The sequence below is a fragment of the Myodes glareolus genome, chromosome 15 (assembly GCF_982192425.1).
Source record: "Myodes glareolus chromosome 15, mMyoGla1.1, whole genome shotgun sequence".
Classification (NCBI taxonomy): domain Eukaryota; kingdom Metazoa; phylum Chordata; class Mammalia; order Rodentia; family Cricetidae; genus Myodes; species Myodes glareolus.
The window spans coordinates 54,501,802-54,514,594 of NC_142040.1; the positions used below are offsets into that span (position 1 = coordinate 54,501,802).

Genomic DNA, 12,793 nt, shown 5'->3' on the forward strand with positions numbered 1-12,793 from the left:
ACATTATGACAGTTGCTTTAGTCATTGATCCCTCTTCCCAGATTCTCCACCCCTAAGATATCTCAGATCTCACAGGGTCACAGAGCTGACCTAGCCTGGCATGCTTGGGTTTTCTTGATGTAGGTAAGAAGGATCTTACCAGCAGCTAACAGCTATGGGGGGTTACTAGAGTGCTACTTTCCAGGAGTTCAGATTTTAAATTCATCAAATAACCGCGACAACATTTCCCAATAAAACTTTCTAGAGTGCCGATGATGTCCAGAGCCAAGATTCCCTTTCCATGTACCTCAGTCACAGGCTGACACCCAGCCCTGGCTGAGTGAACTCTCTCCATGAAGCAGAGAGACTCAGGTATGAACACTGTCATTGGCTGCACACGCAGCCAAACCATTGCCCCATACTCAAAGCAGGGTCAGATAGCTCACCTTTGGATTGGGGTGTCGACCAATGACCAGGCGAACGGGTCCTGGTGGGCATTTACTCAAGATGGCGTGCACTTTGCTCAAGGCTGCATGGCGCACGTTCACAGAGTTCACCTCCAGGATTTGGTCACCCCGGCTAGAGAGGGAGACAATAACACATTGTGGCAACAGTCAGATCTTTAAAAGCTAACACAGCTTTCTTTCAGGATGGGGTTTAGAATATGAAAATGTTTTCTAAATACTTCAAAGAAGCAAATGGCCTTCTTTCATCTTTATAATCAAGCAATACGTTCATATAAACATCACATTTTAAGTTGGCCAAGGCCACTATCAAAAATAGTAAACGTGAATAAAACTGATAAAAAAAGACAACGATGAAGGGTACCACTGATTGAGCACCTACTGTATGCGAGGTCCCACACGAAGTGGTTTATATAACACTTGAGAGAGGTTTGATTATTTCTTTTAGAAAGGAGGCTCCCAGAGAGCACTCAGACACGGCACCCTTGGGCTCTCACAGGTCCGTGTGGTTAGCACATGATAGCCTCTTGACCGCCATCAGTTTCGCCTTTCTTCCTGCCATCTTGAAATGATTATTGTAATATAGTCAAAGGAGGAAATATCTGAAGTGCCAAGGTTACCTAAGAATTTGTAAAAATATTTCAGATTTGAACAAATGAGAAATTTACGACAAGTTGCCTATTTTGACTTGAAATTATCGGGAGAGTGCTCAGCAAGAGAGAACAAAGACCCTTTACATGGGGGTTGAGGAATGTTCATTTGGCTCGCCCCAGGCATATGGAATCATTCAAGAAAGAAACATCAACTTGGGATGTCATTAAAGGATTTTTTTCCTTGGGTTTTAAAAGTATATTTTCTTTAATGTACTTTGGATGATTTGTTAAGTTTTTTTTTCATATGGAAATTCACTCTGATGATTAACAAAAAATGTAATATAATCCATTAACACAGCCTCCAAAATGGCAACCAACAAATGTTGTTTTGACGATTCTTCTGCTGCCAAAGGACTTAGATGCTTATGGAGGTAGGGGGAGAAAGGTGATACTGTTTGCACAGAGAGCTTTGGGTAACGTGTGCACATTTTTGCGATATTTAGGTGGGCACCAACCACTGCAATTACTGTAGGAAAGAGGATTTCTTGTGTGCACAGAACGCTGACGACACAATTCAACTGAGTTAAGAAATCGGATGGCCCATCACTTTAGACGACAGACTGTAGCCCTCACTCAAATGGCGAGGAAAGCTACTGAGAAAGTTCACACCTTTACAACGAGACCTCCCACATACACATGACTCCAGGGCTCTTCCGCATCCGGTCACTTGAACCAATCTAAGCAGCCCCAGGTGGTGGAGTGATGTTTGCACAAATGATGAGTGAAAGGAGATTGAAATAGCCACAGATGATCTGCCGAGAGTTCTATGTCGGCAAAATTCTAACACTGAACTTCCGAGCCCAAACACCACAGAGCAGGAAGGGAAGCTGTCTTCATTTTATAGTCCGTTGCTGTGATAAAACACCACGACATAAGCAGCCCATGACAAAGGGCTCGCGGAGCTCACAGCGCGAGGGTGTGCTCTATCACTGTGCAGACGGTGAGGCACAGGAACCTGAAGCCTCTAGTTGTATCAACAGTCAAAGGCACACACTTGGTTTGCTTTTGCCACGTTTCTACAACTTAGAATCCCTTTCCTAGAAAATGGTGTGCTACCCTCCGTGGGCAGACTTCCCACCACAATTAAGATAAAATAATCCCCTGAAGACATGCCCTCAGGCCAACTTGGTCTAGACAATGAGACTCTCAGGTGATTCTAGATTGTGTCAAGTGAACAATTAAAACCATTGCAGAAACCAAGATTCAAAGGTCTATGATTCAATCAAATTTGATTCATATGAGTTTTTCATCTTTGGAGATGTTAACATTAGTCTTGGCTAGATTATTAGAAAGAAAGTCAAAGATGTTGAATTCCACAGAAAAAATTAAGTAGAACAGATGGGCACAGTGGTAAGCTCCTATAATCTTAGCATTAGGGAGGTAGAGGCGGGAAATCAGAAGTTTAAGGTCGTCCTTGGCTATATAGTAAGTTCAAAGCCAGCCCGGGCTATATATCTCTCTCTGTCCCTGTCTGTGTCGAAGCAAATAATAACGTGTCTTCACAACTCAAGACCACACCAGGACTGTATAATGCCAGGGATGTCACGAACCTCAGGTTGCTTTCCATCTTGGCCACGGATCCAGGGGCAAGGCTGTGGATGTAGATGCCCGGAGGGCTGTTTTCCAAGGCCAAGCAGCAGGCTCCAATGCCCAATCCAACTCTCGGCTCTGGGAGAGGCACAAAGACAACAGGAGCAAACGTTACGTGGTCACCAGAAACCTTGCAAGCGGTTTACATGGAGTTAACAGACATCCAGACCAATAGGCTCTTGGTTTGCTCCAGACGCAGAATGTAAATCCTGCTTCTATGTTATCTCAGGCTCTACTCTCTGCTTAGTCTAAGGGACTTCCTCAAATCCGTCTGGAAATAGCTGGAGAATGACTAATAATTTTAGCCTGAATATTAAACCTTTTAGTCTTTTTTGGCCTTCAGCTAATTTCTTGGTTATTTATAATTGTTGATTATCCTTCTACAGTAAGTCCCAGTTGGGGAGGGGAGAAATGAGAAAAAGCATTCGGATCTGCTGAGAACTTGTGACTTGTAGTTACTGGTGTTGACTTATTCTTGACTTTACGATTTTAGAAGGCTGGACTACTCATTTCAGCACAAGTCCCTGACAAATGGTGATTCGTTCATCTGGGGAGAACTTTAAAGACTGTGACTGGCAATTTCGCCTCCCTTTGTAGACGACCCGGGCCACTTAGACACCTGACAGAAGGCGGTTCCAAAGGCCTGATTTAAAGAATGAACGTAAAAGCAGATCCCAGATTGCTATCGAGGAGAAAGCCAGGGAGTAAGAAGCCTCTATGGTACCTTTGTTGAGTGTGACCTCCATGACAATCCTGTCTTTGGGCCCGGGAGCCTTCCGCCCCAAGGATGAAGAACCACCTTCCTCAGGGCCTCCTCCTGCTGGGGGTCCCCCGCTGTTGTTGAAGCTTGGGGAGCTCGACCTGCTCATGTGTGTGGGAGTGGAGCATGGGGTGAGACTGGGGCTGAGCAACTTCGTGCGCACCGTGAGGACGAACAACCCACTTCGGATTTGCTACAAAACAAGCAGGCGGGTGGGAAACGTCAGATGGCAAAACCCAGAAGGGAAGAAGGGAAGAGAACAAAGGAATCCCAAGGGGAAGCTGTTACCTTGAAGGTGTGAATGGCCTCTTGAAACGTCAAGCCCTTTATCGGTATGCCATTAACATCTAGGATCTCATCTCCTGGAGACCAAACGTGAGGAAATTCATTAAGCTTTAATTTACTGGACTCTGCTTGTCTTGACCCATAGTGGCATACCCTACGACCATAACTCTTATGGTTTTGATCCATTTTAACTAACTTAGCTCTAGGGATGTCCCCTAAACGGGACAATAAATACAAATTTAAATAAACTCATATTATTCAGCAATAATTCTATAATCAATACTTAATTAAACAACTTTGGGGCTGGATTTGGTAGGGCACACTTGGATTCCTAGCTTTGGATAGGTTGAGGCAGGAGGATTAACTAGCTGGGGTAAAAAAGTGAATTCAGAGTCAGCGTGGGTTACCAAATAAGACTGTATGGACTAAAACATGACCAAAACACCTGACAACCAACCGACCAAAACCCACTACCATCACCAAAACCAGAACAAAATCAAATCCCAAACCAAGCTAACCAATCAATTAACAAAAAGAACACATGCAAACACAAAGCAAGAATAAAATATCAAGCAACTAACAAAGTAACCAACCACCACCACCAAAAGCCAAAACCCACTGTGGAAAGCTCGAAGACCTGATTGTTAACCATTGGCACCTCTGACAAGAAATATGCTCAGAGACTGAGCTGCAGTTTCAGGCTTTGAATAGTCTTCTTTAAAAAACATAAACCTACTGAAGGAAGCCTGAACACTGCGATGCTTGGGAAGCCACGCTCCTATCTGCAGAAAGACAAGCTGTCCAAGTCCAGAGACTCAATATGACACAGAATAGGGTTTCAATTAACAGTAGAGAGAAAATCTCGCTTAGATATGACTGAGAATCGACAGCCCCACTTCCAGAAATAGTCTGGATATCTGGCCTTATCGGGGCAGGTCCCAGGCTCCATCTTCAGGCTGGCAAGACTAGAGGTTTCTGCCTCAGAGGTCACTGCAGGCTGATGCCAGTGACTGCAGAGGTGTGCTAAGTTGTGAGCAGTGTGTATGTGATGTCCACGTGCTTCTCCCTGACTCCAATAACTTCTCATCTCCAACACTGTGACAACCTGTAGTCACGCCATGTTCCATGCTGTTCACAGTGCCTTCTGGGAATGGCAGGGGATGTGGACATCCTATTGGCTTCTGAGAACTTGGTTCTCATTTGCACTCTTGTGACACGGGCTGGGTTGTGGAATAACAGCTCATCAAACATAAAGATGCCCCAGAAAAAGCAGACAGACTCTGCCTGGCAGTGCAGGAGGGGAGAGAGACTCTATATGACCAGACAGTTCAAACAGCAGAAAACCACACATGTTCGCTGCAGACAGCCAATCTCAGAGCACGCTGAGCACATGGGAACCCGCTGGATGAGGCCTAGAAATGCAGCAGCGTCCCATGCGTTCTCTTCAACGCAACTGCACAAGCCACACAATAAGTGGAATGCTCTCCCTTTAAGAACAGCCTGGTCTCACCAACTGTTCAATTATGACTGGAGGGTGTACCTACATGGGCGCAGGACAGGAACACCAAAACGATTACTCATGCGCATAGCATTTACAGGAGAGCTTTTAAGGCGGATCACTCAACGGCTGGAAGTCCAGCCCAAGTGACTTACATTTCTCATAAATGAACACATATGAAAAAATAATATTTAGAAGAATCATCCACTATTAACCTTTCATAATGATTCCCCTCCCCCACTTTGCTTCATCCTACCAACCTCACAGGGTGAATTTCAACCAAATGAACACATGGCACATCCATTCTAAGACACCTCGGCTAGATTTTTACACTGCTCTGAAAACAGAACCCAAGAGCATCTAGGGGTTAAATTTTCCTCAGAGAGAAAGAGATAAATATGTTGCCCAAGAAGTATTATGCCTCGTCAAATCATACTGTTACATGAAGTCTCCGACAAGCTCTGCCTGAAACCAGGACACTCTGATCCCCTCTACCCGTTTTTAAAACAGAAGTAAACCTGTGGCCACTCCACTTTGAGTCGACAGAATTAGACAGTCAAATCATTTCTAAAGGTAACTAGAAATATCCTGACATAATCACCCCAGGAAAGGCAGATCCTGGGCCAGTGAGATGGCTCCATGGGTAAGGGGGCTTGCGGCCAAGTCTAATGACACGAGTTTGAGTCCTGGAACGAACATTGTGGGAATGGAGAACTGACCCCTAACTCAGACATCCACATATGAACTGTGACCCAACTGTACATACACATATATACACCAAAATAAAGGCATGTAACTTAAAGATAAAAAAGATGCATATTAGAAGGGAGGGGGAAACAGGCTTCTTGCCTTGGTCAGTGCTACACAGTTATGTTCACAATTTACTGGCTTCATGAAATTACATAAACATCTTAATCCAGATAAATATTTTGTAAGTTATGTAAACATACACAATGAGAAGAATCTCTTTACTATAAGAAATACTATGAATGGGCGTGGGGATGCATGCATTTAATCCTAGCATACACAAGGCAGAGACTGGCAGATCCTTGCAAGTTAGAGGCCAGTGTGGTCTACACAGCCACAGTGAGAGGAGCAGGTTTCTAAGTTACTGAACATTTCTGAGAGCCAGTTTCCCCTCACCTACAAAAGACTCACTCCAAAATACCTGCCCTGCGAGATTGTAATACAGTTAGTGAAATAACTTAAATACATAGACATGCTTTGTAAATGCTTAAAAGACCAAAAAAAAAAAAAAACAAGGTATAATTAAAGGTTTGAAAACCTCATTTGAAAGGTGTAAACTGAAAACCTTGGTGATACTTTAATCTACACCCAAAGTCACTTGTCAGTTGTATTTATGTCTGATAACATGGTAGACGCTATGGAGAACGGAAAGGCGTTCAGTTAGGAGCCAGCGACAAAGTATCGATTCCAACAGCAAGACATCAAAAAGCTACTAAAGTCATTGCGTTCCCATCAGTGCTAAGATAAGAGTGGACTGTCAAATTCTCAGGAATATTTAAGGCAGAGAATTGGAGCAAGGACCAATATTTAACAGTGTAGCCATGGTTAAAACCTACGGTGTGCAACAGAAACATCAAGCTACTTCCCATATTCAATCTGTTTTCAGCCCCGACAAAAACCACTTCAAGGTAGGTATTAACGTTCCAAGTTTGTTCCAAGTAGCCCAGGGAAGTGAAGCTTGGGTTACGTGGTCTGCCCAAGACAATGATGATGAGGTGCTGGATTCAGGTTTGGTCTATCATTCTCTCAAGACCATGACCTCAGCTGTCATGACATCCAGTCACACCTTGCAAGGGGACAGACTCTCAAGGGCTCAGGCTATCACTACAGACACCAAGAGACTCTCGCCTACCTTCTTTGAGTCTGCCATCCTCCGCGGCTGATCCGTTTGGGAAAATGGTCTTGACAAAAATCCCCATCTGGCCTCGAATGCAGTCTCGGCCTCCAGCAATGCTAAAGCCAAGGCCCTATGTTCAAAGTGGACAGTTCAAAGTGGGCAAGAGTACAGGCTGACACTACAGAATTTAACCGCAAAAACCTTTCCCTCTGTATAGTATTTGACCGAAGTATCTTTTCTACTCAGGTTTGGGGTTTAGGTAGGAGACCAATTTCAAGCTTTCCTTCCCCATTTCCCTCCTCAGATTTAGTTGTAGTATACTACTAGGTCATATAAAGGGAGGGATCTAGGTTGACCACCGGAAGTGTCTAATATTTGACAGTCTTTGACTCCAAGAATCAGAGTTTCCCACTGATGAGCAAAAGGCTCTTCAAAGCCCTTCCACACCTTGTGGTCGCCATATTTGTTTCAGTCTTTCCATTTTGTATGCTGTCAAAGTAGGTATTTCAATATTTATATAGCATCGAGCTATTTGTACATTTACCTCATGGCAAAGCCATGAATATCACTCAAAATGATAGAGGGGACATTCTCTAAGGGTGCTGGGGGTATATTTCTTACAAAGGAGAAAAGATTTGGGAACAGAACCAAAAGGATTGGAAGATCATTCTTTCCATCCTTGCCTTCCACCCTCGTATCTCTTGAGGAGCTGGCAACTCCCTGCATCAGTTGGGCAAGGAAGGTATGCCAGCCTCTTGCTGTGAGGGTCACAGGAAGGAATGACAGGGAAATTATGCCATCCCTTTTTAGATGTCAATTTTTTTAATGTTAAAAACAAAACCAAACTAAACATGCAAACAGGCTACTTAAGGAGCCTGCTACTGCTCACCTGGAGGGCAAGAGTTGGCAGAAAAGAGCTCACCTTGCCTTTCTCTTTGTACAGCCCGATGATGGAGATAACGGACGGCCGAATGAGCCTCCACGGAGATTCCACGTGGGTGGTGCTCAGAGAGCGGGTGGACTTCTTCACGATGTGGTATTCCTGAAAGCCAGCGCAAGGCAACACCAGATATTTTCACTGACTCTGCTGCGGGCTCGGGCATACAAAGAGACTTTGAAAAATCTCAGCTGTCTTTCAAGTTAGTGATTCCCACTGGTCCATCTGTGGTCCACTGGCTTAAAGCAAGTTTACTCTAAATACTACCAGAGCAGGGCCTCCCTCTGCTGTACCCTGCCATACCAACCCCATCACAAAGGGCTGCTTAGTGACCCCAGGCACCTGTGTCACACACTTTGTCTTTAACCGTATGTCACAGATTCTTCTGGAATGGAGTCAGGAGAACAAGATGACCATCCTGGGGTTGGGCTCTTCTTGAAAATCTCTCCCACCCCCGCCCCAAGTTCAAAATCATGTTTAAAACGTATCTCACCATTGTAAGCTTAATTTACTCATTCAGAAACTCAGCAAGCCCATGTTTCTTATAAACTACCAACCACAGACCCAGACAACTGTTTTTCCACATAAAATGCCCTGCTGAGAAATGGCAGCCTTTCACCTCTAATCCCTCGTATTTGGAAAAATCAAATACTTTCCCATAAGCCACACTTTCCCCTTCTGGCCAGCAGCTCCAACCTCAATCCCCCTTTCGTGCCCTCACCCATGATAACCACATGTATCAGCAGAGTGCATACTGATAACATAATCAGGAGATTAAGCAGCTCCTGCTAAAGTGAGCCTTTCGCCCTCTGACTCGCTCTTAGAATAATAAATGTCTTCTGTGATGCAGATATCATAGCACAGGTAGAAAAATATAGTTTTTATACTTGATTGGTATCTGCTTCATTCATATGTAGGAATGAGATGTTCCCTCCTGCCAGGGGTATTTTACATCCTCTGGTGGCTTGGAAGAGTTTATACTGTGAGCTTTGACAGAGTATCTGCCAGTAACACGGGCCGCCCAGACTTGGTCTCATTAAATAAATGATGTGGGCTTGGCAGTGTTACCACCCGTTTACCGAAACCACTGCAGAGCGCGCCAGACACAGCCTGTGGCTGGCCAACCTTCGAACACAGAGGTTCACGCAGGATCCCCTTGGGGACCCCTTTCTCTGATCACCAGTCTTCAGCCCCGCTTCATGCTCCCTCTCTCGGAAACAAGAAGAAGCCAAAGACCTGTGTGCTTCACGTGGCCATTTGAGAGCTTAAGGGGTCCTTCTGCCCCGTGTGCACCTGTGCTGTCTAATAATGCACTGTCCACTGGCTATATGTTTGAATTAAGGCTCACTAAGATTAAAATGCACTCCTCAACTCCACCAATGCATTCTCAGGCTGAGATACACGTAGCTGCCATCTTGGATACTATAGGCGCAAACCACTTATACCTATGCCCAAGGTTTTACTGGATAACTCTACACTGGGCAGCACCTTTTAGTGGAGGAAATAACGGTGTGTGTGTGTGTGTGTGTGTGTGTGTGTGTGTGTGTGTGTGTGTGTGTGTGTAAAACCTAGAAGAAAGAGAAGAGGGCCGAAGATAAGAGAAAGGAGAAACTGAAGAAGGGAAAGCTCCCTGGTAAGACTCTCTACCTCAGCATGAGTTTCCTGACTCCCAGGGCCTGGCTAGATGGGTATTTGTGGACTATAGACACGGACCCGAGTGTGAGGGCTCGGCCATGATGGAAGTAAACCCTGGTTTCTCTCTCACCCTCAATCAGCCCAAAAAATGAGGTTCTACAACCACTTCCTGGTCTTCCTCTGCTCCCGCTGGGTCTTTCTAAGGAGGCCAGAGACCTGACTGTTTTGTTGTTGGTCTAGATGAGTTTGAACACACCCTACTCCAGTCTTTATCCTTTCTTCTCTCAACACTTCATGCACCTCAACCTGCCTTGTGTTGTCTGAGGGGTTTCTGTCCTGCCACCAGGTCCCACAAAACAACCCGATCAGCACTTGCTTTGACACATTGCCCCTCCCCCTATGTCAGGTAAAGAGCAACAGAAAAAAAAAACACCAAAGGCCATAAATACTTCATATTCACACCATAATTGACTATAATCTTTCTTCAGAGAATCTGACACAACCTTGAGTGAAATATTTTGCCATTTTGAGCTTCAGTTGTTCCATTGCAGAACGGTCCTCACACACCAGAAGTCAGGATCCAAGACCCTTAGACTCCTATTACTTAGGAGTCCCCAAGTGTGATATCAGAGACTTCACTGCTGGAACGTCCTCTTCCAGCCCTGTTTTTCTGACAGATCCAGGGGAAAAATGCTAGTGATTTCCTGTTTGACTCATAGTACCAGAACCCAAAGAACCCCCAAGTTTCCCGGAGACTGAACCCCCTTCCAAGTTGGTTGTGAGCCTCTCATCTAGTTTCTGGCGGGCCAGGGACAAGACACCTGAGGAGGAACCTTTAGTCAGGGCTGGAGAGTCAGAGTTCCTGACAGGAACAGGCTCTGTCATGCTAACCACCTACTCTAGTCCTCAGCAGCAGGTGGGACCCAGGCATGGTATAGGCGCACGTACTCACGCCACCAACAGAGCTGTTATTCTGACATATGACGTTCCTATTAAATAAGCAATGGTGGTTTACCACAGACTCTGAGACGCCATTGTCTCCTGGCAGTTGAGAGCAACTCTTAGTGTTAGTTCCAAAACACACAGTGTGAAGAGAACCAAGATGCTGAGATCTATTAAGAGATATTTCCCCACTTTCTTCAACCCTGGAGCTGGATTCCTTCTAATCTTTCTGGGTAGACCTCATATTCTCTCCGTGGCTGGCTCTCTCTCTCTCTCTCTCTCTCTCTCTCTCTCTCTCTCTCTCTCTCTCTCTCTGCCCAAGTATTAATGGCCCTTATCAGTGGACAGCTCCTCTGAACAAGGGTCCATAGAGATCTTTGGAAAGAAATAAAATGTATTCACTTTCACACACACACAATCGTGGAGACACAGGGTTTCCAAATCTGTGTTTTTGTCTCTAACCAAGTAATGGTGACCATGAGTGACCCAGAGGCCCCACAGCCCGGGATTAACCTGTGATGTCCCAGTAGAATCCAGCAGCTGGGGAAGAGAGTGCTTCCGGCCATCCCGGGAGACCTCCAGCATCCTGATCCGGGGGTCCCCATTGCGTACCATCAGTTCATTATATTCTTCAACAGACTCTAGGCGGTGGACACCTCCTGCAACAACAACAACAAAGGTGGAGGCGGGGCTTGGTAAGGCTTGAGAAGTGCGTTAGCAGAATCAGTAGGCCGGAACACGGTGTTTGCAATCACTGTGTGGTTTCAGAAGGTCTGGGGTTGAAGATGCATAAAGGACCAAGTTTGCCCAGGCCTAGCCCCAGGTTCTGCATCAGCCTAAGGAGCAATGTGTGCACTGAGTCAGATGCAGGGGTGGCCGGAACAGCAAGAAACTGGTGAGGGGACCATTAGCAGGTGGTCTCCTAGCAATGGCGGAGCATCTCTTCACAGTTGCCATGACTTCACTGCTAGGTGGGTGCTTTTACTCCACATATGATACTGTATTTTTTTTTTTTTGAGATGTACAGTTGATGTAGGTCTTGCTATGCGGCCAAGCTGGCTTGGAATTCAGAATTCTCTTGTGCTATGTGACTTCCAACCTCTGAGTACTGAAATAACTGGCATGTATAACTATGCCTGGCTTTCTGTTTTTATTCATGCTTATTAAGCATAACTTAAACGGACATAACTTAAATATCACACAACCTCTAATACACTGAACAAGAGACATAATCCAGAATCTCAGAAGCCCCCTCGGGTTACGGATTGCTCCTCATCCAATGGTAATGTGATCTTTAGACCAGTGATCTAAGCATCCCTGATCACCTGTCTATTTTGAACTCTATATGAATGAATATGTACTTCTGTGTATAGAGCTCCTTGCTCTTACATTTATTTTATTTTTATTTTGTGTATGTATGCATGTGGGGGCACACGTGCCATCATGTGGGGGCACACGCCATCAGAAGACAACTTGCAGGAGTTGGTTCTTTCCCCCCACTGTGCAGGTCCTGGGAATGGAACTCAGGTCATTAGCATTATGGGTAGGAACCTTTACTCACTGAGCTTACCTGTCCTTAACATACTTAGTTTGTGAGACACAAACATGCTGTTTATGTACCAACAGTTTGTTCATTTCCGTTCTGTGTAACATTTCATTGTGTAAACACGCTATACTTTATGCATCCTGTTGTTGAGGGACATTGGCCTGTTTCCAGCTTGAGATGTGAAACAGTAGTAACGTGTGTGTGTGTGTTGGTACACACAGTACATTGCTGCCCACACATTACTGTTTTTTTTTAAACAGCCCACTAGAAATGCAGAAAGCACTGTGGGTCAGGTATTCATCTGTGGGACTCCTGATCAAGGATCAAGACTACAGCTATTGTATTCTCACGTCCGCCTCCTGTGAAGGTAAGGTCTTCCCAGTGCTGTGTCGATGTGGCGGTGCTGGCTCCTGGCATTCTTCCTTCCTCAGTACTCTTTCCTGCAGGATGAACTCTGTCTTCCCCATGCCATCCTGCCCCCTATCTGTCTTTAATGTCAGTTGTTCCCTGGGTGCGCAATGGGATCTTACTGGGGCTTTCAATCTTCATTCCACTGATGACCGACGAGTTCACACTTCTGTGTATACAGCATCGGCCGATCCCTTTTGTAAAGTGTTTATATCATCTGTCCATTCGTTTA

At 45.2% G+C, this 12,793-nt stretch overlaps 1 protein-coding gene across 10 annotated transcripts in view; it reads right to left on the reverse strand.

Moving 5' to 3' along the window:
* Nucleotides 1–12,793, reverse strand: part of Pdzd2 (PDZ domain containing 2) — a 363,977-nt gene that overhangs the window by 36,622 nt on the left and 314,562 nt on the right. For all 10 annotated transcript variants that reach the window (XM_087896959.1, XM_087896958.1, XM_087896957.1 and 7 more), the window contains 7 exons: nt 11,121–11,266; nt 8,016–8,135; nt 7,109–7,223; nt 3,735–3,808; nt 3,411–3,639; nt 2,647–2,764; nt 426–558 (listed from right to left, as the gene is read on the reverse strand). In XM_087896959.1, coding sequence (XP_087753085.1) covers nt 426–558; nt 2,647–2,764; nt 3,411–3,639; nt 3,735–3,808; nt 7,109–7,223; nt 8,016–8,135; nt 11,121–11,266 — 935 coding nt within the window. The remainder of the gene's footprint in view (nt 1–425; nt 559–2,646; nt 2,765–3,410; nt 3,640–3,734; nt 3,809–7,108; nt 7,224–8,015; nt 8,136–11,120; nt 11,267–12,793) is intronic.